Source organism: Lampetra planeri, chromosome 33, assembly GCF_965212315.1.
Source record: "Lampetra planeri chromosome 33, kcLamPlan1.2.h2, whole genome shotgun sequence".
Lineage (NCBI taxonomy): Eukaryota > Metazoa > Chordata > Hyperoartia > Petromyzontiformes > Petromyzontidae > Lampetra > Lampetra planeri.
In genome coordinates, this window is record NC_136139.1 from 5,008,359 (window position 1) to 5,032,278 (window position 23,920).

Consider the following 23,920-nt stretch of genomic DNA (forward strand, 5'->3'; position numbering starts at 1 on the left):
CCTAACCCCTCCCGCTGCTCCTCAGGGGGGGCGGGGGAGGTGACGTCTGCGGCGCATTGACGTCAATGTGACGCCACCCGGCAGCCGGTAACCAATGCGCGACGCCACAGCCGCATCACGTGATTCAAAATAATAACGTTTTAAGAAAAGAGAGGTGGGGGGTCGCCAAAAGGGGGGGGGGGGTGTGGGACGAGGGGGAGGGTGAGAGGAGGCCCGCGGTTGGGGGGGGGGCTTAGTTGGGGGGGGGGGGTATAGCGGTGGGGGGTTGAGGAGATGGAGGGGGGGTTTGTGGGGGGGAGGGTTTGTGAGGGGGAGGGATGGAGGGATTTGAGGGGGGAATTGAGGGGAGGGATTGAGGGGGGGAGGGATTGAGGGGGGGCGTTGAGGGGAGGTAAGAGGGGGTTTGAGGGGGGGTTGAGGGAGAGGGGGTTGAGGGAGAGGGAGGGGGGGTTGAGGGAGAGGGAGGGGGGGTTGAGGGGGGAGAGGGAGGGGGGGTTGAGGGGGGAGAGGGAGGGGGGGTTGAGGGGGGAGAGGGAAGGGGATTGAAAAGGGGAGGGGGTTTGAGGGGGTGAGAGGGATGGGGATAGGGGGGGATTGAGGGGGGTAAGGGAGGGGGATTGTTGAGGGGGGATTGTTGGGGGAGTTGAGGGGCGGATTGAGGGGGCGGGTTTATGGGGGTGAGGGGAGGGTTGAGGGGGAAGACGGAGTGGGGGGTTGAGGGAGAGGGGGTTGAGAGGGGAGGGGTTGAGAGGGGAGGGGTTGAGAGGGGAGGGGTTGAGGGGGGCTGGAAGGGGAAGCGAGGCGCGCGCGAGACGTCGAGAGAAGCGAGCGTGAGACGACGGCGGTTTGCCGAGGGGCGGTTTCCCGCGAAATTATTTTCCCCTCTCCTGTTCCGCGGCCGTAAATAGAATTTATAGTTCATTTTTTCGTTACTATTCGGTTCGAAAGCAATCTCCCACTTTTCTCTCATCCGATTTACTAACGCGTCGAACGCATGCCGTTATAAGTAATATTTAGACATTTTTATTTATTATTTTTAAACATAATATGGCCGCTATTCGCTGACAATGTTTGCCGGAAGGGATTTATAACAGCGAAGCCGAAATAATTTGTGAGTAAATAGGAAGCAAAATTTTGCCTCACGTTAACGACTCGATATAAATAAGCTCTTAATTCCGATTTCTTGACGTGTTTGTAATTTTGCTTCGATTGTACGTAATTTTTGTGTCTTTATGAATAACGGATGTAAAAAAATACATTTAGTGGCTTCACTGTAATTTAGCCTGTTTTGTAAAATATGTACAATAAATGTAAATTATAAACGTGCCGGTAAAAATAGATTTTTCTTCTGTCAAAGCAATCGGTGCACGTAGAAAAACAACATTTTACGCGAAGAATCTCTCAAAAAAAAAACAACCCGAAGATTAAAACCAGCTCTACGTAAAATAAAACTAGAGTGGCGGACGAAACGGCGAAGACAAAAACATCGTGCAAAATAAAAACATTTTTTTTGTTACAAAATAAAATATCACAACAAGTAAAGCGGAGGAGAGGGTTCCTCCACCATCTCTGACTGCAGTGGCTCCCCCCCACCCACCACTGCCTCCTCGACTTCCCGGGTGCTGTTTTCGCCATTTCCGCCCAGCCACAAGAGGGCCCATCCACATTCTTGTTTTTCCTCGCCGACAAACATCGACAACACCTTCGAACAAGGCGTTCGACCACAGGGAAAAAGGCAAAAGCGACGGAGAGCGGCTTACCGCTGTATGAGCTCGGGGGTGGCAAGATGATGTCGGCCACGGCCACAGCGGCGGAGAAGGTGGACGGCTTCAGTCGGCGCTCCCTGCGGAGGGCCGGCCGCGCTCGACGCTCGCAGGGATCGTCGCAGTTTCGCACGAGAGCTCACCTCGAGCTTGCACCGCTGCCAGCGCTAGCGGGTGAGTTGCGAGCTGGTCGGTGACATAGAAAGTGGGGCCCGTAATCCGCCGGGCACGGACGAATGTGGTACGCGTGTGTGTGTCCATGTGTATGGGAAGGTGGTTGCAATTGACTCTTCCCCCGGGAGCACCCATGGACATGGTAATGTGGGGGAGCCCAGGTGGCACAGGCCTACCTAACGGAGATGTTTGGGGTGGTGGGGGGCATTGGATTTGACAAAGGGTGGGTGGGGAGCCACATTTTCATTCCTTCCACCAAGGCCCCCCAGGGTTTATGCCAACCACATTGATGCCACTGGTTGGTGAGTGTTGGGATTCGGTCTTGTGCGTTTTTGACGGGCTGTCGAAACATTTTGCCACGAATTCGGGGTAATGTTTTTACATGCTAAATGTTAACTTTGCATCCAGAGATGTCACCGACAATCACACTTTTAAGTAGGCAATGGGCAATTACCTCGGCTTGTTTGCTAGTTGTGGCTGCCAGAACCGTAAGCATCGAGTGTGGAGGTTTGAGCAGAGGAGGCTTTGGGATGGGTTAGAGGGAGCTTGAAACGTGGAGACCTGTCATTGGGGTTGAGAATTTGAGAGAGACTCAATGAGGGGCGTGCCAAACATCCCAAGTAGAATCCTCCAGAAAATCGAGTACTGTATTGGAATTCGGGCTTTACAGGAAAAGGGTCTCGTATTTCGGTGTGGTTTTGGTGTGGTGTTTGGAATTGAGGTTGGGTAGCCATGGATTATCTCCATCCAGATCCACGCAGTTGCAAGTAATAAGGGTTTCAGGTTGGAGCGATCTGGATTGATTTAGGTTTTTTTGGTTTTAATTCTGTTCGCAGGGGGTTTTCGCGTGGGAGAATGGAAATGTTTACATTTACGGGAAATTTTTACAATCAAAATGCTGTTCATCTGGTGAGTTGATTATAGAGTTTTCTCAGGAGGGGACCTACTTTTGAAAAGATTAATCAATTCCACGAATACTGTACATGTTTTGTTTGTGGCAAATATTGGGGTACCTGTAGATAACCAACGTGGGAGAGGATAACGCAAAGCCCTGCACAGATGGATTATATCCATTGCTGTACTATTTCCTAGCCTACCTCTCAAGAGGGGCTCGAAATACAGTGCCATTCTGACTGGGTGTCCTGAGTGGGTTTTAATGGAGGCTGTTGAGCACCTTGGGTTATGTGGTCTTTCAGGCTTGGTTTTCATGAGAAGATTAGGATTAGAGTTATTTTGTGGTGCGGGTTATGTCGCACTTGCAGGATAGTAGGGCAGCTCGGCCCAGCATGGTGTGTTGTTGTCCCTGATGGAATGGGAGTGTATTTAGGAAAGATGGTGGCTTCTGCCCTGGAGGCATCCCAGTGGAATATACCGAGGTGGAGGGGTGGTGAGAAAGTGCCTGGTAGAGGAGTTTGCGAGGATAAATGGCTTGGAGCCAGGGTACTTGACAAGGGCAGTTGCGATTGAGGGCAATGATGTGGGGGATGGATAGTGATGTTGATAGTTAAATGGTGATGGGTTGTGGGAGCTGGAGAGGGAATAGATGTGCTGTGTGGCTTGCTCAGTGGGTTGTATATGCTGGAGGCAGATGTGGGTACAGGCTCGTTTTTAATAGGGTCACTGAGACATATGGGCATTTTTATGTAAAATGGTACATTTTTTACCCTTAAATATCTCTGGGGATGGGCAGCCATTTTAAGGGGAGAGATCATTGCATACAATGCTAGGTTTAATGTGGAAGATAGCAGCTTTCAAGAGAGGAGCGTCTAGTGTGTGTGTTTTTTTGTGCCAGTGGGCTGTGTTGGTTGTGGATAGGTTTTGTGATTGGTTGGGTTTCTGAGGGATTAAGAAATATGGAACCAGTAGGCAGTGCACGACTGACTACATGTAAGCTTCTGCCTTTGGGTGAGTAAGCATGAGCGTTCAGGACATCTTTGTGCAGAAATTTCCAGCACTTAGGAGGACATGCAAATAGAGGCCTTGTTCATTGCAAGCACAGGGGCAGCACAGGTTAAGGGGGTAGCGGTGAGTTATGCTTAGGCGCATACCGAATTTTTGAACTTTAAAGGTGGTTATTGGCAGAACAGCATTTTAGACAGGTAAATTATGCAATCCTGTGCCTGGAATAGCAAGGACCAAGACAGATGGGAGAAAACACATGAGGACCGTGGGGCAGAATGCACTGGGTAGAAAATTGGATATCAAATTGTATTGCCACAATTTGCAGTGTTGTATTGCCACAATTAGTGCACAACCACAGTACAGCAAATGAGTATTGGTATATGGGGCACTGTTGGCAGCACCCACAAGGGCAAGCTCATGGACGCTCGTTTGTGTCCTGCAGGCCGTTGACGCAGCAGGCCAGCTCACTGAGGAACGGGGAAGCATGCAAAATATGACATTGCTAGTTTAGTTCCTGCTGTGTGAATCCAAACCAGGGAGGTTAACGGGAGTTATTTGTAGGTTATTCAAAATGGCCAAGCCCAGTTATAAGCGCTACACTGGCCAACGTGAGGATTTTCCTGCCCTTATCAATTATTTAATACAATCGGCATTGGTAATCCAGATACCTTTTTTGCCGTTGGTGCAACGCATATATTGCCTTGGCCTGTCGGTTTTGGTACTGATGACTGTGCACTGCAGAGCTACTGTCCCCTAATCCATGCATCAAAAATGAACTCGAGTGAAAGGTTTGCTCTCTGGGGTTAACCGAAGAATTCTCTTGCTCTGCTGTGTTTAGGTTGATCGCTAAAATAAACACATTAAACAGCGTAGGAGTGGCATCAGTTTATTTTTATTTGACATTAAGTAAATAATCCCATTTTCATTTTGATGCCAAACCCTTCAAATGGACCCATTTTAGGCACTAACCTTCATGCCACCCACTGTTATAAACATGTGTGTTGCAATGAATGGCAATTTTGAATTTAATTTAAATGTGCTAAGTTTAATATATAGTGTAGTGGGTAATTGCTCATTTCACAGTGCCTCACGTTTTATAAACGTTTGCAGATGATGTATGTAGTAATTGAAGTTGTAAACTGTAAGGACAATGCATTCTGCCTAACATAACATCTCCATTGTTTACATCGCCGCAGCTATGGTATGAAAAATGCACCAGTGTGATAGAGCCCAGTTACTTAAGCCTCAGGTTTGTTCGAATGATTCATTGTCTTTCGTGTTCAAGCCCACATTGATGGTCATAAGATGCACATTCCACTCAAGGGTACATTTTATTGGCAAAAATTCAGTCTGTCTTTTACACATTTGAATAGGCTACGCTAAAAGCAACCTGCATTGCTGGTGTTTGAAGGCTAAAATAAGCCTGTCATGTACAGTACCAGTGCATGGCAGAGACTTGATCCCTTGCAGTAAATGAAAGCCACTAAATGCTTCTGCGTTGGACAGTATTACGAGCATTATGCCATTACCTAAAACATTAACTGTAATCGGATGGGCGAATGTGTACAGCCAAGCTGTGTAGGCCTAACATTTTTGTGCACCTATCAGAACATATCTGCCCTCATGAGATGGAAATGTCATGGCACTTTACTGTAGTAAACCATGAGGTTGGCATTGAAAATCAACTGGGTGTTTTAAAAATCCCAATGAAAAAAAATGTATGGACAAAAAATGTATGGACATTTTTTTTGCTTTCACTTTTGTAGTGCACGTGCCTTTCAATTTAAACCATACAAACGAATGGCTTAATCTTTAATGCATTAATATTTGCACAGTATTCAATAATGGTTTGACATTTTTATTTGTAATTGATGAACATTAAATGTCGTCAACTTCAGATGAATACGGTAGCATATACACTTGGTCTCAATACAGTAATGGCTTGTTTGCTAAATACATACATTTTTAATCTAGGAGAGGCCTTTAGGCATTCGGAAATAATGGTGTCTTGAAACCGACGTAACCAGTGGAAACATTATATTTAAAAACAGGCTATTACAGTGGTGCTGCGGTTTTTTGACCTTTCAAGCAATGTTGCATAAATTAGAACCTTTTTCTGAGAGTTTAAAAAGGAGGCAACTGCTGTTCTAAAAGAAACCGTATTTTATACTAGGCAATGAAAACAAACATTTTTGGTTGTAGAATCGTGAAGTGACGTGAGCATACGAGGTTGGCACATGGTGGATTATAGGGTTTATACAAATTCCTCGAATTTCTACATTTTAAATCTTAAATTTCTAGCAGCAACATAAAAAAAACATTCAGGTCATGTACACTGGGCATTTATTGGTGCCTGCGTCTGCTGTTCCTACATGGAGGAAGGTGCAGTAATTTGGTCGGAGGATTGTTTGGTGCTGCCGCACAATTTCATGGCCTGCATCCATGACCCGTGTCCACAGACACCCCCGCGTTGGAGCAGGAGGAGCTATTCTGCAAGAAGCTGCAGCAGTGCTGCGTCATCTTCGACTTCCTGGACTCCGTGTCAGACCTCAAGGGCAAGGAAATTAAGCGCGCTGCGCTTAACGAGCTGGTTGACTACATCACGGCAGGGCGTGGGGTGCTCACAGAGTCCATCTACCCGGATATCATCCGCATGGTGAGTACCCATCCTGTGACCATTGGCCACCCTTTCATTGGGATGTTTGCATTCACAGAACTGATTGTATGGCCAATCTAGGAATCTGGCAATCAATTAGAACTGTGATTTTTGGAAAGAGTATTTATGGTTTTCCACAATTGTATGCGTCTCAAGAGCCGAGTGGATATTAACGTGGTGAATGTAAATGTCCTGATGCATTTAAGTTGGATACACAGGAAGACCTCGCCGAATACGGGGGTTACATTCCTGGAAAATGCTGTTTTGGGAAAAACCATCCTCGACAAATAATAGACTTTATGGGAAAAATAGAGTTGCGCGATTCGGTCTGAAATGATCACCCCTCCCTCGTTGTTGAACTAATTCTAAATACAGTAATTTCTGCCCTTGTTATTGTAATAAAAGATGCTGAGTCACTTTCCATTTATTTAAGTTTTACCTTAACACAAAACCGCTGGCTCCTTTACTCTTCCCACACCGCGGCTCTCACGTCCAACGCTCGCCTCTGACACTGTATTTCGAGCCTGACGCTCGATCCTAACACTGTTACTTGAACGTAAATGATTCGCCATCTAGGCGTCCCTATGACTGACGTTTTCAAGGAGTGAATGGCTAGATGCAGGTTGCAATGTGTGAACATTTGTGTTGTGTGTAAGCATGTTGAGTCCAGTATGCTTCATTATCACACAAGAAACATACACAAAAACATGTGGTAAATAAATCGTTCTCACAGTCGATTCATTCACACCCCAGAGTACCTTCCAACTGATGCAGCACTCTCACCTCTCGCAAGCCAATCTAATAACTATCTTAGCAGTGTCAAATTGCGTATCGCTTTAACATCACCCCTGTGTTCTGGAAACGGACTTCAAGAAATAAACTGTTTAAAGGTCAAATGTGCGTGAGATTTTCCTGTACTATTATTACAGTATCATACCTTGGAGAAATAACCAGAAAATATCGTCTACTTGATTTTAGTGAAAAAGTAATGTACTAACATTTGTCTGACCAAGTTTGTGTAGTAATTTCTGCTCTTAAATGCAGGCAGTGGCCATCCAATGAATTAAAATAGAGTACTTGATGTTCCCATGGTCACTTTGTAAATATAAAAATACAATAAATATTTTGCACAGTGAGTGATGTTTACCAATTGAAAGCTATGTACGCTTCAATTCTGTTGGCATGACGTCGTTGGTTATAAACAGTATTTATGTTGTATTTATTACAAATTAACTTGTACAAAGAAAATATTCATGGTCTTGTAATGGAAGTAAAGTCGTGATGAGTGCATGAATTTGCGTTGTAAAATATTTCAGAGCAGATGTCCTCCATGGTTCATCCCACGATGCAATGAGAGGCTCATTATTGATTTGCTCTGAAAGCTCCAGGGAGGTCAAGAAGGGGTCAGAATTTGAAAGGCGTATTGCAAGCTTTCAGTGGAATGGGTCACTTTACACATTCCGTAAAAAAAACACAAATAACTTACAGCAACGTAATCGAGCAGTAACTTTAGATTTTGCATTGTACAAGGCACTGTGGTCGCTGTTTATGTAATGGCAGGCATTGAATGGGAAACGAGAGATTTAGAGCTGCTGTTTGCTCTTGGCAGAGGCTCAAAATTCTGGCACTGCGGCAGAGCCTGTAGCCAAATTGTGGCGTCCAACGTTGAGCTGCCTGTTGTCCTAAAGTGTTGTTGTCGTGCTTGCTGTGTGAGTTTTACTCTCTGCCACACAATAGCGAGTAAAGTGTGGCGGCCCTGTGTTGGAGCACCCAAGACAAGCGAGTCCGCTGGAGTTAATTAAGATTTCGATAGCTTTGACCATGCTGTTCCCAGTAAATCTTTTGCTAAACCATGACCCCTACACTCTGGGAGACTAGAACCGTCTGGTTTTGCTCCACACCGTGTTTTTGCAATTGGATCCTTGATTGAATTACAAGTTACGTTCTTGCCTCCGAACACTGCATATTTATTAAATGAAAGTTTCAGTATTGCGTGCAAGCGCAGTTCACTGTGCATTTAGGTGTCCCAGAAGCTTGCCACATTCCAGATAACATGTGGTGTAAGTACATTAGCCCTGAGGATAACATAACATTATTGTGTGCGTTTGCGTGCATCAATTTTTTTTTTATGTTTATGACCGCGAGCCTTTGCATTCGAGTTGGTACGATCTTTGCAAGGTCACGCTGCCACGCAGAAAAAGCACCATTGAGTATTCATGTTATGTAAGAGTTCCTATGTACGATTCTTAGGGTTCAATGGTTTGCCTGTTGGATATTTGTAATCGTTATTAGAGAGTGCCAGAGTCCAGCAATGGTGAAATCCTTAAGTGCTCCAATTGGTGCCCAGTAATTGGTAGCACCCCCTGCTGCGTGAGCTTTCCAGCCTAGTGGTTAGGTTTGGGGGGTTTGTTTGACCATACCTCACCATGCTGATTGGTGCGGGTTGGTAAAGATACCAAACCAAGAGGGGAATGTAAATGTGACCCAACATGACCATGATCACATAGGCAGCTCGACCAATTACAGCAATACTTTATTCATAATTTTCACACAAAACAACCACCATAGTTATTCACTAACAGAGCAAACTGCAACTACAGTCTAGCACAGTAACAACCAATGCAATCTCAACAGCAACAAGCTACTAAAATAATAATTCCTTTGGCATCTAACTATATATTTCACGAAAATAATACTACTGGCACAACTACTACATATATATACTATAGCAACTACAGTCCACAGCAGCATAATATCACAATACCTACAGCAATTGTCAACTACAGTAGCAACTTATACCACAACCTACTATTACAGCACACGGACTAAAGTTCACGACAGCAATAATAGCAAAATCTTAACCACCACAGCAACCATCCACAATCGTAGTTCACTTCAAGAATAATTACTGCAGTCACTACTCTGGCAATGCTGAAACTATAGTTCAGTAATGATGACAATATTCACAGCCACTTGGACAGTTTACCAATGCAATATCAACGCCTATAGCAACCAAACAACCCACACAGTCGGGCAGGGAGATAAATAACATACCACTGCATCTACAAAAGTAAATTTTCAATACATTTACATTACCTGCAATTACACATGGATTGGAAATATGCACGATGATAAATACAATGGAATAAAAACTGAAAAACTTGCAAACAAGAATTGAGGTGCCTGCTTGGAATTATTCAGAGAAACAAAGATGAACTCATGGATCAAGGAACAATCAGACGTAATATTGATTGTTAAGGACAATGAGTGTTTTTTGGAAAGGTGACTTGACAGAAAAGTAGTCAAAGGAGAGAACAAGCCTGAGAGAACAACTGTCACAGATGGAGTGAAAAGATCTGCTTGTGCAGGAGTCAAATGGGTTGTGGCAATTCAAGACCAGGAGAGTTGGTGACAGTGAATAAGAGGCCTTCATACTGTAGTTGATAAATTATGGCATGAAGGTTTAGAGTGTCAAAATGTCTACTTATGCCTCGAATTATAATGGTGTGAACTTGGTCAATGACTGCATGGAATTAAGTGAAAGTTGCCCTCAAAATGGTTCTGGGCTTGGAGCAAAGATTTGTTTCTGGGAAAGTTCACACACAAACCACGGGCTAATGTGAAATGTGGCAGTTGAATTTGCAACAATGATTATCAGGTCAGACACCCAAGGCGAAAGCAAAATGCCGGAAGCGTGCCAAGAGCAGTGCATATTGAGATAACGAGTTTGTTATGCTGCGAGAACGACCTGCTGCTGACCACACCTCGCCCACATATGCCTAGCTCACACGTGGTGGCTTTCCTACGTTGAAGCCACAGTTTACTAAAGTGTATTTTCCCTTCTCGTTTTTGTTGTGCATTTGTTAAGGGGGGGGGGGGGGGGCGCGAAAACATTTTCATTTTTAAAAGGGTGACTGATGCCTCTCTGAATGTAATGGTTGTGGGATTGTTAAAGGGTACAAATGCTTTGATGTTTTCGGATCACTTAGTGTACATTTTGCAGGTAAAAATTTAGTGTGTCGTTATTCTCCAAAGAATGTTTAAAAATTTAATCAACAGAACTTTAATTATGTTGCCCCAACCACTTGTTTACCATTAGAAAAGCTAGTAATCAGCATTGACTTTATTGGTATATATTTTGTACAAGAAAGCTTTTTTCTTGTTTTGCTTAGCAGTGCTGTTTTACAAACCTACAGCAAAAAAATCCCCTGCTTAAATATTGATTTGATGGCTTTTTCTGCCAGTAACAGATGGCCTGCTGTTGCATGCCTGTGTACTATTAAATGGACGCTTGGAAAGAAGCTTTCCAAGTGTATGCAGAGCATAGCGTACTTTCAAAATTCAGCAAGAGGAGACTTTAATTCCCTATGTCAAGCCAAATCGTGTTTTTAGTTTTCCACCATATGTTAACATTTATAGTGAACATATTAAACAAAGAAATGAAATACTTGTACTTTGGCACACATTCATTACTCAATTGCAGATAATCAGGTCTTGTTACGTACTTGGCCCATGAAGCCACTCATTTTAGCCCATGTGGCTAATTTGTTTTCATGTTGGGACCATGCTTTTTTTAGTAAAAAAGAAATTACTGAGTAAAAAAACAACTTGGCCATATTTGGCCACAAGGATATCTGCCATATTAAAGCAAAGGGAAAAATTGTTTAACACTAGGGATGTAACAATTCATGGATTGACATTGATTTTATACTTGCGATAACGTGTAATATTGTGCATGTAAAAATGATTATTTGAATTAATATTTATTTCTTCTATGGGCTAATGGTTGTATTCAACAAGACAGTACAATCAAAGCAGACGTACAAATGAGATGCGCAATGTAAATAAGTCAGGCAATATACATATACAATCAAGTCTTTCACCACATTGTGATAACTCATTGAAACATTGGAAATGGGTGATGGCAGCTTGCATCTTGATGTGCCTATTTAACACACTGTAGGTCAGCTATGGTGACGTGTGACATTTAAACTTGTGCAGTCACTATGGTGGCTGCTATCTCGTACCCATTATGCCATATTCTGTACACACGGGAATCTACTGCACTGCGCTCTTGTGTATGAATTAATGCCGGGCTTAAGCGAAGCTGAAACCAACCTAGCTCCCCTAAATCGGCAGTTGTGAATTAAAGCAATAAAGCAGTTTTTCATGACAATTTTTACTAGTTGCTTTGGTGAACCTCTCAGAATAGCCACAGTCAAACAATGCGCTAATTGAACGGCACTGAGAAGGCAAGGCTCATTGCTCTTTGCTATCCCATTTTCACACTTTTGTAATGTAGGCCATCAAGGGAAGGTGCCTAACCTTAAATTGTAAAAAAAACATTGCATATATGTAGTTGCTGTGTCAACAAAGCTGCATCAGTTAATGGTGTAATTAAAATGAGGAATGGTAGTAAAATATCTGGAAGCTTATTGTCATACATTTTTATAGCATGTGCTTGCTTGCATATTTGATTCATGCTCTTTGAATAGGACTGCGGGCCTGGTGCAGTTAGTGTTGTACAGCGAAGCAGATAACTTTGCTGAGTATATTCTCCTGTGTTTTTGGGATGCTGCAGTTCATGTCACCTTGCCGATGCAGTCTGTCAGCCTCTTCACCACACAATTTGTCATGCTTAGGCAATGATCCAATTTAGGCAAGCCATTTTTTTATCCATTCTTGGGCATCAATTGCCTCTGCTTTGCATAACCTCTCAAAGAGAGGTCTTGGTGTCATTTGATCATACAGCCGGTGTGCGGTAATGCAAGTGAACTGATGTGTATAAAGGTGACATTCAAAGTTGAAGACAGCTGCAAACTCTCGCTGGGGGTTTGCCCCATTTAGGGCACGTTTTATTTCCTGAGGACATTTGAGCAAAATCTGGATTTCCTTGAGAAGATGCACATTGGTGGAAAAAAATATTTTAACTTTTAGGGCATATATTTTCTGACAAAAATCCATACCTTTTATTGTAATGCCCAAATTTCGATTACAAGGTTTTGAACAATATAAAATAATAATAAAAATTCAATGACAAGCTTAAAATTATTTATTTTCTTTTTATTATGGTTGTGCACATGCACACCTTAAATAACATTCCTCTTGCTGCCTTCATCCAATGAGATTTAAATTTGGGCAGATAAGCAATGGTTGGAATCCATAAAATATGCACCTTTTCATTTAATGAATTGTTTACAACTTGCTTGGTGAGTTGTACAACTTGTTTGGACAGCACACTTACCCTGATCAATGCAGATGGGACAATTTTTTTTATTTTCACAAGGGCACTTTAAACAGAGACCATGTTTGCTACTCACCTAGACTGGAGATGGTTAAGATTTACGTTGCTCGGGTTTTACAGATATAATTATATACACTTCTTGTTAATTCAGGAAAGTGATTAGCATCAGGTTATTCTCATAATGCATTGTACATGAGGTCATTTGTCAGCCTTTTTGTGGAAGTGCGTCTTCATATTTATATTCTCTAAATGACTTCCCATGCTCAATGAGACTGGGCCAAAGTGTAAAAGGTAGTTTTGCACCTGGCTAATTATAGGTTACTGCCCAATTTTTCTTCTTCTGCTCATTCCATCTTTCCTGCTTATGTCTTTAACATAATGATCTCATCCTGGCAGGAGTTGTTTCCTCTCGCCTCTCTTCGTCTAATTTTTCCAACTGGATGAGAGCTCCATCGGGCATAAGGTTATAAATGAGGCTTAATTCCAAAGCAAACGGAGTGAATTTTGGATTAATATTTGATAAATGTAATTCAACTTTTTAATTGGAAAATTATAACAATCATTCTTAATCTAACGAACGCAGATGGTCAGGCTGATGGTAGAGATGTAATTACTGTCTTAATGACATGATCCCATCAGGCTCCTTCCTTTCTGTATTTCATTTATCTGGGCCCAAACGGCACTTTGATTCCACAGTGCCGCAGTGGCTTATGTTGTTAGAAAAACTCTGTGGCAGCAAAGTCAAATTAAATATATGCACCATTGTTTGTGAGAACGAACCCAATTAAACTCTGAGTTTTTTTACTCCACTTTTTAATTATGGCAAACCAGCTGTCTCATCCCAGAGTCACAGTTCTAAGTGTGTCATTAAAGTACATGCTGCAGGAACAAAGCATTGTCCAAAGATGCCTCATACATTCACATAAACTGGTTCTGATGATGTATACAAACCAAGACTAAACCCACATTGCTGTGTGCTTGCATATGTGTGTATTTGTACATAGAGCCATGGTTGCTACCCATTTCCTTACCTTTTTTTTGGTTTGTCCTTTTAAGGTAAGACTTTCACTCTTAGAATGTAAAACGGTTCAAACACTGGCACAAGTTATGGTCAGCAGCTCTGATAGAAGTCATTGAAGTGGATGCAGGAGATTTTCAGCATGGCCTGTGCAGATGTTTTGAATACGTTTTTTAAAAACATTTTTATGACCATGCGAATAAATAAAAATGGACACGCCTCGACAATGTCGCATTTTGAGCTTTTCAAATGGCCTACAATGAGACTGCCACGTCCTTTTTTTGGTAAATATAACCGACGTTTCCTTTACAGTGACTCCTACTTTTTTTTGATGCACTTATGCAATTTCATTGTGTGAGGGAAGAGTAATGCCTTCATGAAGAAGTTACTGCATGCCGGCCAATGTGAGAAACATAACTGCTTTCATCCAATTCATTTTTGTAAAACAATTGTCATTTGTTGAAGCAGATGGAATCATGGTCACTGTAAAATAGTGTACTTTATGCTTTTGGAAAGCTATAGAAATAAGTGTTACTTTAAATGTGGTAATTGGAAACATGGATTTTGATCCTGTCAAACTGTTGTCCTACTTTTGTTTTTGATCTCTCAGTCTGTAACAGGCAAATGCCATTACTCGGCAATCTGAAATCAAACCAACCAACCTGGTAAAAGTTATCCTAATTGGTGAAAAGACCAACTACATGGCTCTCCAGCTACCTAGAATGCCCCGAAGTGCTCGGATGATGGGTGTTTTTTCTCTATTCCAATGCATGTGCAGGTTTTTTGTAATAATGACGGTGATTGAGGTTTATAGCTTTTCTTTCAGAATCACTGCCCTGCAATTATCAGTAATTTCAAAATGGAATTATAAGCATTCCTTCTTTCGTCACTGGAAACGGTTCAATACATTCCTGATTTGCCAACGAGTGTCTCTTTGCATTTGGCTCTGTGACTGGGGTGAAATGTCCCTCCATCACATCAAGTCTGAGTCCGCTGTTGAAAAAGTATCCGTGTGTCTACTCCAGGTGGCGTACAACATCTTCAGAACCCTGCCGCCAAGTGAGAATCCAGAGTTTGACCCGGAGGAGGATGAACCTACGCTGGAGGCGTCCTGGCCTCACTTGCAGGTACAAGTGACCCCCCCCCACCACCCTGTGAAGTCACCCCCCCATTTATTTGCATACTTGACAGTGACATATCCTGAAAGGCACTCGGATGCTGCTTTTTGAATCCAGTTGTCAACATGTAAGTCGCCTAGTGTAACATTGGAATTCCAGCTTTAGGCTTGATTAGACAACTGTTGTGTCGGGGTGTTTCATCGTGGTATCATGCACGTTTGAATGTCATACCTCGTGGTAGGGTCCATTTGATAATTTGCAGCACAGTACAGATGCAATGTACATCATGGGACCTCCTTTGCCAGTACCAAAATATGAGAATAGGTTTTCCCCTTTTTTATGGCAACAAAACAGGTGTTAAGATGTTTAAACACCAAACTTAAACCTTTTACAAGGAATCATGTCTGCATTAACCACAATACTTGTGGTCAGAATTCAAACCAAAAACATACTCTGATAATATATGCATTGTCTTTGAAACGGATTGGTCCACACCAGAGACAGCTTTCTTTTAAGCCTAGTCCCAAACGGTGTTAGACCAGAGGAGGTGTTAGACCAGAGGATGCCTTTTCAGATACAGTAAATCATAAATTGAGTTATTTTTTATTTATTAAGTTTGTGTTAAATTACACGAAATTATAAATGAGTGTGTTTGCCCTATGTATTTGCGTTCAAGGGGACTGAATTGTGCCTTTTCTATCACTTTCTCACCACCTGCAATGTTTTTGTCTCCTATGAACCTCTCCTTAGATCGTCTATGAATTTTTTCTAAGGTTTTTGGAACAGCAGGAATTCCAACCCAGCATTGCCAAGAAATACATAGACCAGAAGTTTGTACTGCAGGTGAGTGTTATTGCTGAGTGAGGGCCTGCAATCACCTTGTCTTTCACACTTTGTTGGCAGTTACATGGCAGATGAGTTTTTTTTATATATAATTTTCAGACAACTGCTGAAATTACCATCATCAGGTTATAGGGACTGCTTGTGTAGAAATCCCGCAAAAAATGTTCACCATTGAAAGACTGATATTTTTACACCCTCCCCAAGAGTAATAGGTGTGACATAATTAGGCTGTAGTGTTAAAAATGAGGTCATGACATCCTCTGCCACACAAGATCGTTTGCATACAGTTGCTGTTTTCCCACTGTTACAGTTGAATCTGGGTTCTTTCCTGTATGATGCATGAAGCAGCTCGATGCGCAGCAAACTGCAGGCTCCTGTTTTCAGATTTTGAACTGCGGTAGACTGGGCACATTGAATTTTTATAAAAACAAATTTTGTAGGGTGCACCGAAAGTGTTGGCATCCATGGTTGTGGCTTTCTTAAAATAACAGCATTGGCCTGTCGAGTGATAGATGGCGAGGCGTTGGAGACGCGCTCTTGTGGAGATGGTAATGGGCCGTGTTGCTGGGCACAATTATGCTGGCTGCTTGCCATGTTGGATCAGTAAAGTTGAGCTTTTATTGCAAACGATATGTTTTTGTTGCCCCCCCCCCCAGATGTTTCAGTGTATCATAGGCACGTGATAAAAAATAATTGGGTTAAATGTACCCCATTATACGCTGCGCACTGGGTGGTGTCAGTAATGAAAGGCCTCATGTGGGAAGCACAATTGTCCATTTAAGATGTTTCCATAAAACATGGAAGTGGCAGGTTAAAAGGTCCTTCAAATCTCACATTGAAAAACAAAATAGCTTTTATTTTTAAGGGTTCCAAATTTATCTATTGTACACTTATGCTGTAAAGCTACAACATTTAAGCAGACGACTATTTAAATGCATCTTTTGATCATTTGAAACATCCAATGAGGTTATAGTTTAATAAAAAACAACTGCAAAGCTTACAATTCCAAATAATGCACTGCGTTTTATTACTTTGCATGTAACCTGGTACTTCACTATGTTAGCTATTCACTCTGTTTGATTCTGCATCTACCTGCTCGTCATCCTTGAGAACAGCTGCACCGCTTTCAGCATTCATACTGCAGCTTAAACAAAGATTGCAATCCTGCACCCTCTCAATCAGATCCTCTCTGCATGCCTGACAACACATTACACCGCATACACATGTAATTTATATCAACAGTGGTTACTTCCATTGTTGTCATACCTGCTAATTTGGAAGATGGTAAAAAAATGTGTTTTTTTTATCCATCTGCCATACATCAGTGACAGAGAAAATGCATTCTTGGTTGTAGTAAACTGTTTGCTTGGGCTCTTCCGGCAGCTGCTGGAGCTGTTTGACAGTGAGGACCCGCGTGAGCGGGATTTCCTCAAGACGGTCCTGCACAGGATCTATGGGAAGTTTTTGGGCCTTCGGGCCTTCATCCGCAAGCAGATCAACAACATTTTCTTACGGTGAGCGGTCTGCCCGAGGTGAACATTCATTGTAAAACTAGGGGTTGTAGCATTTGGGTCTAGCTGAAAACATGGCTCATCTAAGTACAATAATAAAAGTGAAGCGCAAGTACTGTAAACATGACGTTCTCTGTACAGTGAGGTTGACAATGATGAATGCATTTCCACATTGTTATCCCTACCCTTGGCACTTTGTGGAGGTGTGGATTTAATTTTGAGATTCCAACGTATTTTAGCATACCAATGGCACAAAAACTTCGTGTAGTGTGCCAAGGGATTAAACTTGTCGATAATCATGAGCGATGTGTACATTCCATAGGTACATATATGAAACGGAGCGGTTCAATGGCGTGGGAGAAATGCTGGAGATTTTGGGAAGGTGAGAGCAGGGCAGCCCTGCCTGCGTGAGGCACCGGCTGTGTCGATGTAAACATGTCTGTAAAATTTGTGTTTTTGTTTTAAATTACGGTCCCTGCTGCATTGCTTCACCACATAAGCACTGCATTACTATCGACCGCAAGAACAAACCAGCCTCAAGCTAGCGTTGTTTGCTTCGACTAAAAATTAGAAAGTTATGAGAACACAGCACTTTTCCCTTGTTTTACCAATAATCTAGTTATATATTTTAGCAATTAGAGACTTGTATGCTTAAAATTATTATTACAAAAAAATGAGTACATATAGGATGGCTGGGAATATGAAACACTCGTGACGACAAAACGTGGGCACGCCCAGTAAGACATTTAGATTACAGCAATGAGATCAACATTCTGAAATTACCCCAGCATCGTTGAGAGGCTTAAGTATCCAGAGAGCCTGTCGAGGGGGAAGGAGGGGGGGAATGAGGTGAACCGTTATGTAAACAGCTCAAAGCGTACATGGAGCTGACATTTACGTTGCTTTTTTGCTTGTTTGCCGCCCCCCCTCCGCTCCCCCCCCATGGTGATGTCTTTGCAGCATAATCAATGGATTTGCTCTGCCGCTTAAGGCCGAGCACAAGCAGTTTCTGGTGCGGGTCCTTCTCCCACTACACACCGCCAGGGGCCTCTCCCTCTTCCATGCCCAGGTGGGGCCATCAATGTCAAGGCCGTTTGCACAAGGGCCTATTTGTCAGAGATACACCGCATGTAATTTTGTTCTCTCCTGCTCATAAATATCACCTTGGTGTGCCTGGTTCTGGCTGTTTGTTGATTTTTTTTGTTCTTCTATAGTTGGCGTACTGCGTGGTGCAGTTTTTGGAGAAAGATGCCACCCTCACCGAGATTGTAAGTCTTGAGGTTTGATGAATTGACTTCTGATGAAATGGTGCATTAAAATAGACATTTTTTAATGCGTATTATTTAGTCAATTGGTTAATGGGTGATGTCTTTCAGGTTGTGAGGGGACTGTTGAAGTACTGGCCAAAGACCTGCAGCCAGAAGGAGGTTTGTACCACTTGTTTTTTTTGGAACACCAGTCATTGTTATTACAGTATAAACTGTGCATCAGGTAAAGCTCTTGCAGGTGGTAATTTTAAAACCGTTCCATTATTACTTGGTGACGTGTTATAATGGCACATCAGACCATGTTAAAACATTGTAACCTTGTATTTATAGTTTTTTCAGAAACAGAAAGAAGAGTGCATGGATTAGAGAACATAATTCTATCTTGATTTTTTTCTAACATAAGAAAAGTAAGTTGGATTGAGCAGGCCACGTCGATAAGAAGGGATGATGGCCAGTGGTTGAGAGTAATGACAGAGGGGTAGCCAAGGAATGAGAAGCGTCTGAGAGGATGTCCCCTGAGGATATGGGGAGTGATGAAATTGGCTAGTGTGCATGTGTTAGGTGGAATTCTACATCGCAAGATTGAGAGATGGCAGTAGCTTAGGGTGGCCTTTATCCATCAGTAGATTATCCATGGCCAGGTGGTGGGCAACCAAAATAACAAGAAGAGCCATTTTTTTTATTCGGTAAAAAAATATTTCTTGAGCGCAATGCATGTGAATATGAGACAGTCCTTAATAAATAACGTCACGAAGTTGTCCTTAAAGAGCTGCATGCGCCTCTGGAGCTGCAGGTTGCCAATCCCTGACCATGGCTGATGATTACAGAAAAACATTTTGATTTTTTAGTTGAAAGGTCCCCGTGAATACATTTTTCGATGTGGTCATTGTTGGTGTGATGTGTTGCACACAGTGCCTCATCATCGTGTAACCCCTCCCCCCCCCCCCCTGTTTCCCACAGGTGATGTTTCTGGGCGAGGTGGAGGAGGTCCTGGACGTTATTGAGCCGACGCAGTTCGTGAAGATCCAGGAGCCGCTTTTCAAGCAGATATCTCGCTGTGTGGCTAGCCCACATTTCCAAGTAATTATTGAAGTTAAAATTCTTCCCATTAAAGAGCCTTTTCTTCCAACATGATTGACTGTGCTTTGTGCTTCCAGGAAAACAAATGCACTATTAGAAACCTTATCAGTCGCCTACAGCAAAGCATCTTCGTGGTGACAATCGATACTTAAAATCTCATTGTAATGTGGTTAACAGCTGTAACATAGATAATGTAGCATTGCACTGGCACTTGAATTTGCTTGGTGGCATAACATTAATGCTCTGCTCAGAATTTCAAAATACATTTTATAACATGACTATTTTTTTACTTTTATCATCGATTCTCCATAATAAAAACAGCATTCAACCACATTGGTGTGGCTCATTGCACAATGAATTTCACAGCGTGTATTTTTTATGATTTCTTTTGAGCCTGTAACTTGTCCCTAGTGCAGTGTGAAATTGTGTTTTTATATAAGGTCCTGCTTCGACTGGTCTCCCACGTAACGTCCATTCTCGCGTGATTGTGCTTTTTTAGGTGGCGGAGCGCGCCCTTTACTACTGGAACAACGAGTACATCCTGAGTCTCATCGAGGAGAACTCCAACGTCATCCTTCCCATCATGTTTGGCAACCTGTACAAGATGTCCAAAGAGCACTGGAACCAGTTGAGTGCTACCGTGCTCGCAGAATGCGTGGGTGTGTGTTGCTTGGACAAGGGAAAAGTTATTTTTCTTCCCGAAATACTCTTGGGACCGTGTTGGCAGGAATTAAAATATAGTATGGCAGGAGGTCAGTTGTTGATGTTCGAGTTGGCTATTGTCTTGCTTTCAATGTGTATTGTTGTGCCTCCACTTGAAACAAGGTGGACGCTTCAATGTGTTTCCACCCTCGCCAACCTGTGTTGCATGCAGGACGATCTTAGGTTTGATTTTCAACGTGATGAAGACTATGATGGACATGAACTGCGAACTGTTTGGCGAACTGACGGCGTCCTACAACAACGAGCGGCAGCGGTGCGTGCTCCCTAATGCTGATCGCGGGATGGATGGATACGTTAAAGACTGAAGCTAGTGCGTCCTAATGTTGGTCACATTAAAACCTATAGGCAAGAAATGTGCACCTATCAAAACTTTTCATGGGCTGGAGTTTTCTGTAGTTAATAGGTGGAGGGAGAGGGTCTTTCATTTTTTAAATGAATGTACTTATCCATGTTGTAATTACAAGTGCAGGCATATGTAGTGCCAAATAAAATAATGTTTTGTTATTTATGGAATTTACCCAAAAGTTGATTTCCTACTTTTAACAAAATGTTACACTTACAATAGTTATGTTGAACTGTGTTTTCACAAACTGCACTGCACATAGCTGTTGCAGTACAATAGATTTTTTATAGCGATGTTCTAAAGCTTAAGTTGTTGCCATTTTGAAGGTCCACCTGGAAGCTAATCTTCAATACTGTGGAGGGTTCTGATAATCAAGCAGTGCTTTGCTTCCTCAGGCTACTCAAACACATTTGCCACAAGACATTATGGTTTAATTTTAGCCTCAAAATAGGTGCAAAATACCTTTCAAACTTTTTTCCCTAATTTTTGCAAAACTTTACTTTTTACATACAAACAGAAGTCCACCATGTACGGTAACATTCTGTTAAAACCAATTGTTTGTGCTTGTAATAGTGAAAAGAAAAAGGAAGAGGAGAGGGAGGAGTTGTGGAAGAAGTTGGAGGATCTTGAACTGAAGAATTCTCAAAACAATATCCTGGTCAAGTAATGGTTTGTTATTTTCATGCAAATTTCCGTGGTTTAGTTTCAGCTGAAATACATTTGCAGAATTCTCTCTTGTGTGAAGCAGTCGACTATTAAAGCCTCTTAAAAGTTTCAAGAGGAAGTGAAGATGTTGACCGTGAATGATGTCAAATACTGAAGAATATTCTCTTCTCAGCTTTAAAGACAGCAGTATAAAGCCGCACATGTTCAACGCAAACAAGGAGCAGCATCACCAAACAGAGAAGACTACTGCAAATCACCACTCCTAACGGTAGCAACGATAATATTGGTTTACATTTAATCTTTTAAAAAAGTTCAAACAAATATAAACAACCTAAAACAGAAAATGAAGGAATCTTGCTAAAAATGTTTCTGAGAAACCCATGTAAAAAAACCCCTGAACGCAGTAACCATCCGTTTCAAAAGAAGCCGCCACCATGTTTTACGTTTACAGGATTCATGGGACTTGTGCTTGCAAATGCGTTTGCCGTGTGGACTAAGGAATCGAGCAAAACTTTTACAAAATGCGCGTGTCGCTGTAGAGTCACAAGCCTCTACGTGTTCGCTACTGGGGCAATTCTTCAAATGGACACAGATATATATAAAATAAGATTATACACACAAAAGCTACAACTACTGCATTGACACAATTTGTGGAGCGCGTGAATGTTGCTCGTATGTGCGTGGACCCCTGAAACGATGGTGACTACTGCTTATGTATATGTTACAGAGGTTACAAATGAAACCCAGTTGAGATATGTTTGAGAGATGATTCGAATACAATATATAAATATATAAAATTATGTTTTGAGCACTGAGGATCTTAAGTGACCGGAGTTTTGAATCATTCCGTGGGTGTTCTGTAAGTTCTGCTAATGCATCGTCCGTCTGCTGTGCTAATTAAACGTTAGGGCTTATAAAGCCAGTGAGCAGTATTTAACACACAGTAGTAACAAATTTAAACCTTAAAGTGCGCTTTTTCTCCGAGTACAATCATAGGCGTGAAATGTGTGGGATGGAGCGTGTTGTTGGCCACCCTCTAGATCTATTAACTATTAATATTATTACTAATGAATGTAAAAAAAAGAGCTTGTGTGTGTGCACAGTGATCACTGTTAAGGTATTTCTATATTACCTAATGAAATTGCATACTTCAGCCAGATGACATTGTATATTATAATAAACACTGTAGTTTTTGTTTATAGGCATTTTAAAATGTATAATGCTTATGCTCCTTTTTTCTGTTGCAGTTTGAAGGTGCGTTATTTGTTTTTATTTAGTTTCCATTTAATTAAATTAACAACTTTTTGGTTAACTTAAAGCACGATGACTCGGCTTATTTTTTGGCAGCTTTTGAGTATGCTTTACTCCCAAGTTGCTGACGTCACGGATAGGTTTATTTATTTTGAGATGTATGTTTATGGCAAAGCGAATTAAGGAATGTTTGAGCTGAAGTGAAGACACTTTGTTAACGCACTGACTAACCAGGGGTTCCTGTGCTTCTGTTTGTATGGCAACCGGGTTATAATTGAACATTTCTCAAATCTCCGTCACGATAAAAGATTCAACACCACCACGGTTTGTGTCCCAGTGTTATTTATTTCCAGCGGTTATGGGGATAGGAAGTACCTTGCCAACTCATGAGGTCCAAGCTTATCTAATTTCGTCAAATTTGCAATCATTTTTTTTGTTTTACCATCTCTGGTTTTCTCATCATGAAGGGCCCCTTGTTTTAACCACTATGTACACAACCCCTCAACAAACCCTCAACCAAGTAAGTTGATCAATTTGTTATCAAGTCGACCTTGAACCATCTCACATAGTCTAATCACAGATGTCCCAGCCCGCTTTTGGCAGTGCATGGTTTAGAATGTTACTGTGCTCTCTTGTGCTCACTTGTATTGTTTCTGTGCAACCCTCCATTGAAATAGGGGCCACTTTGTTACGGGACGCTAGCCTGTGATGAATACTCTAAATAAACAGTATAGGGTTGTATTGTATGGTGCATACTGCTCCGTTCTCTATAAAGGTCATTCAGTCAACTTGTAAATAAATGAACACATTTACTGTATATTGGCAATGGCAATAAGGCATGGAATTCCCGAGTGCAATGCACAACCGATTTTTAACTAGAAGCATGTAAAATATCAGAATCTGCTTTGCTAGTCAAATTGACCCACTGATTAAGTAAATGTTCTCAATTTATATCCGTCTGCTTCATTTGGTAGATAAAAGCGACAGACAACTTGAAAATCCAGGCCTTTGGTGTATTTTAATTGTAATCGTGTATTTCGAGCAACTGGCATCTTGAGTGGCATATATTTTTAATTAACCAAGAAAGGTGATGGCCTTAAAAGGAAATAAGGTGTTTAACAGTTATATGGTTGCTGGCATGTTTTCGCAGGCAATCACTTATTCCAAATGAAAACCATTCCTTAAAATGTAAATGCGTCATGGCATGTCCAGTATCAGCTTGCCCCCACTTGGCCTCAAGGTGGGCTGGCGCATTCAGTGTTCAGGTATTTAGGAAGGTGGAAAATACTTGTCTTGGCTTAGTTTAAAATCTGCCCTGGAGCAGATAATGGTCTTCATTTCCATTGACTTTATAAAACAT

General features: G+C 41.9%; 1 protein-coding gene across 1 annotated transcript; it reads left to right on the forward strand.

The window, feature by feature from the left end:
• The first annotated feature begins 1,329 nt into the window (after positions 1–1,329).
• Positions 1,330–22,879, forward strand: LOC144729641 (serine/threonine-protein phosphatase 2A 56 kDa regulatory subunit alpha isoform-like). The gene is made up of 13 exons (XM_078610048.1): positions 1,330–1,937; positions 6,299–6,495; positions 14,783–14,884; positions 15,626–15,718; positions 17,102–17,232; positions 17,552–17,611; positions 18,190–18,298; positions 18,444–18,497; positions 18,606–18,656; positions 19,458–19,577; positions 20,077–20,204; positions 20,452–20,553; positions 21,217–22,879. Exons 1-13 carry the CDS (start codon positions 1,787–1,789, stop codon positions 21,308–21,310), a joined length of 1,392 nt encoding a protein of 463 aa, XP_078466174.1. The 5' UTR covers positions 1,330–1,786; the 3' UTR covers positions 21,311–22,879.
• Positions 22,880–23,920: the final 1,041 nt, after the last annotated feature.

Bases quoted from the DNA above. Each gene is read 5' to 3' on its own strand.
- LOC144729641 (XM_078610048.1), top strand. From the start codon at position 1,787: ATGATGTCGGCCACGGCCACAGCGGCGGAGAAGGTGGACGGCTTCAGT. The intron at 14,885-15,625 runs GTACAAGTGACC...ACCTCTCCTTAG, and splicing joins CGTCCTGGCCTCACTTGCAG to ATCGTCTATGAATTTTTTCT. The intron at 20,205-20,451 runs GTTGAGTGCTAC...TGTTGCATGCAG, and splicing joins TCCAAAGAGCACTGGAACCA to GACGATCTTAGGTTTGATTT.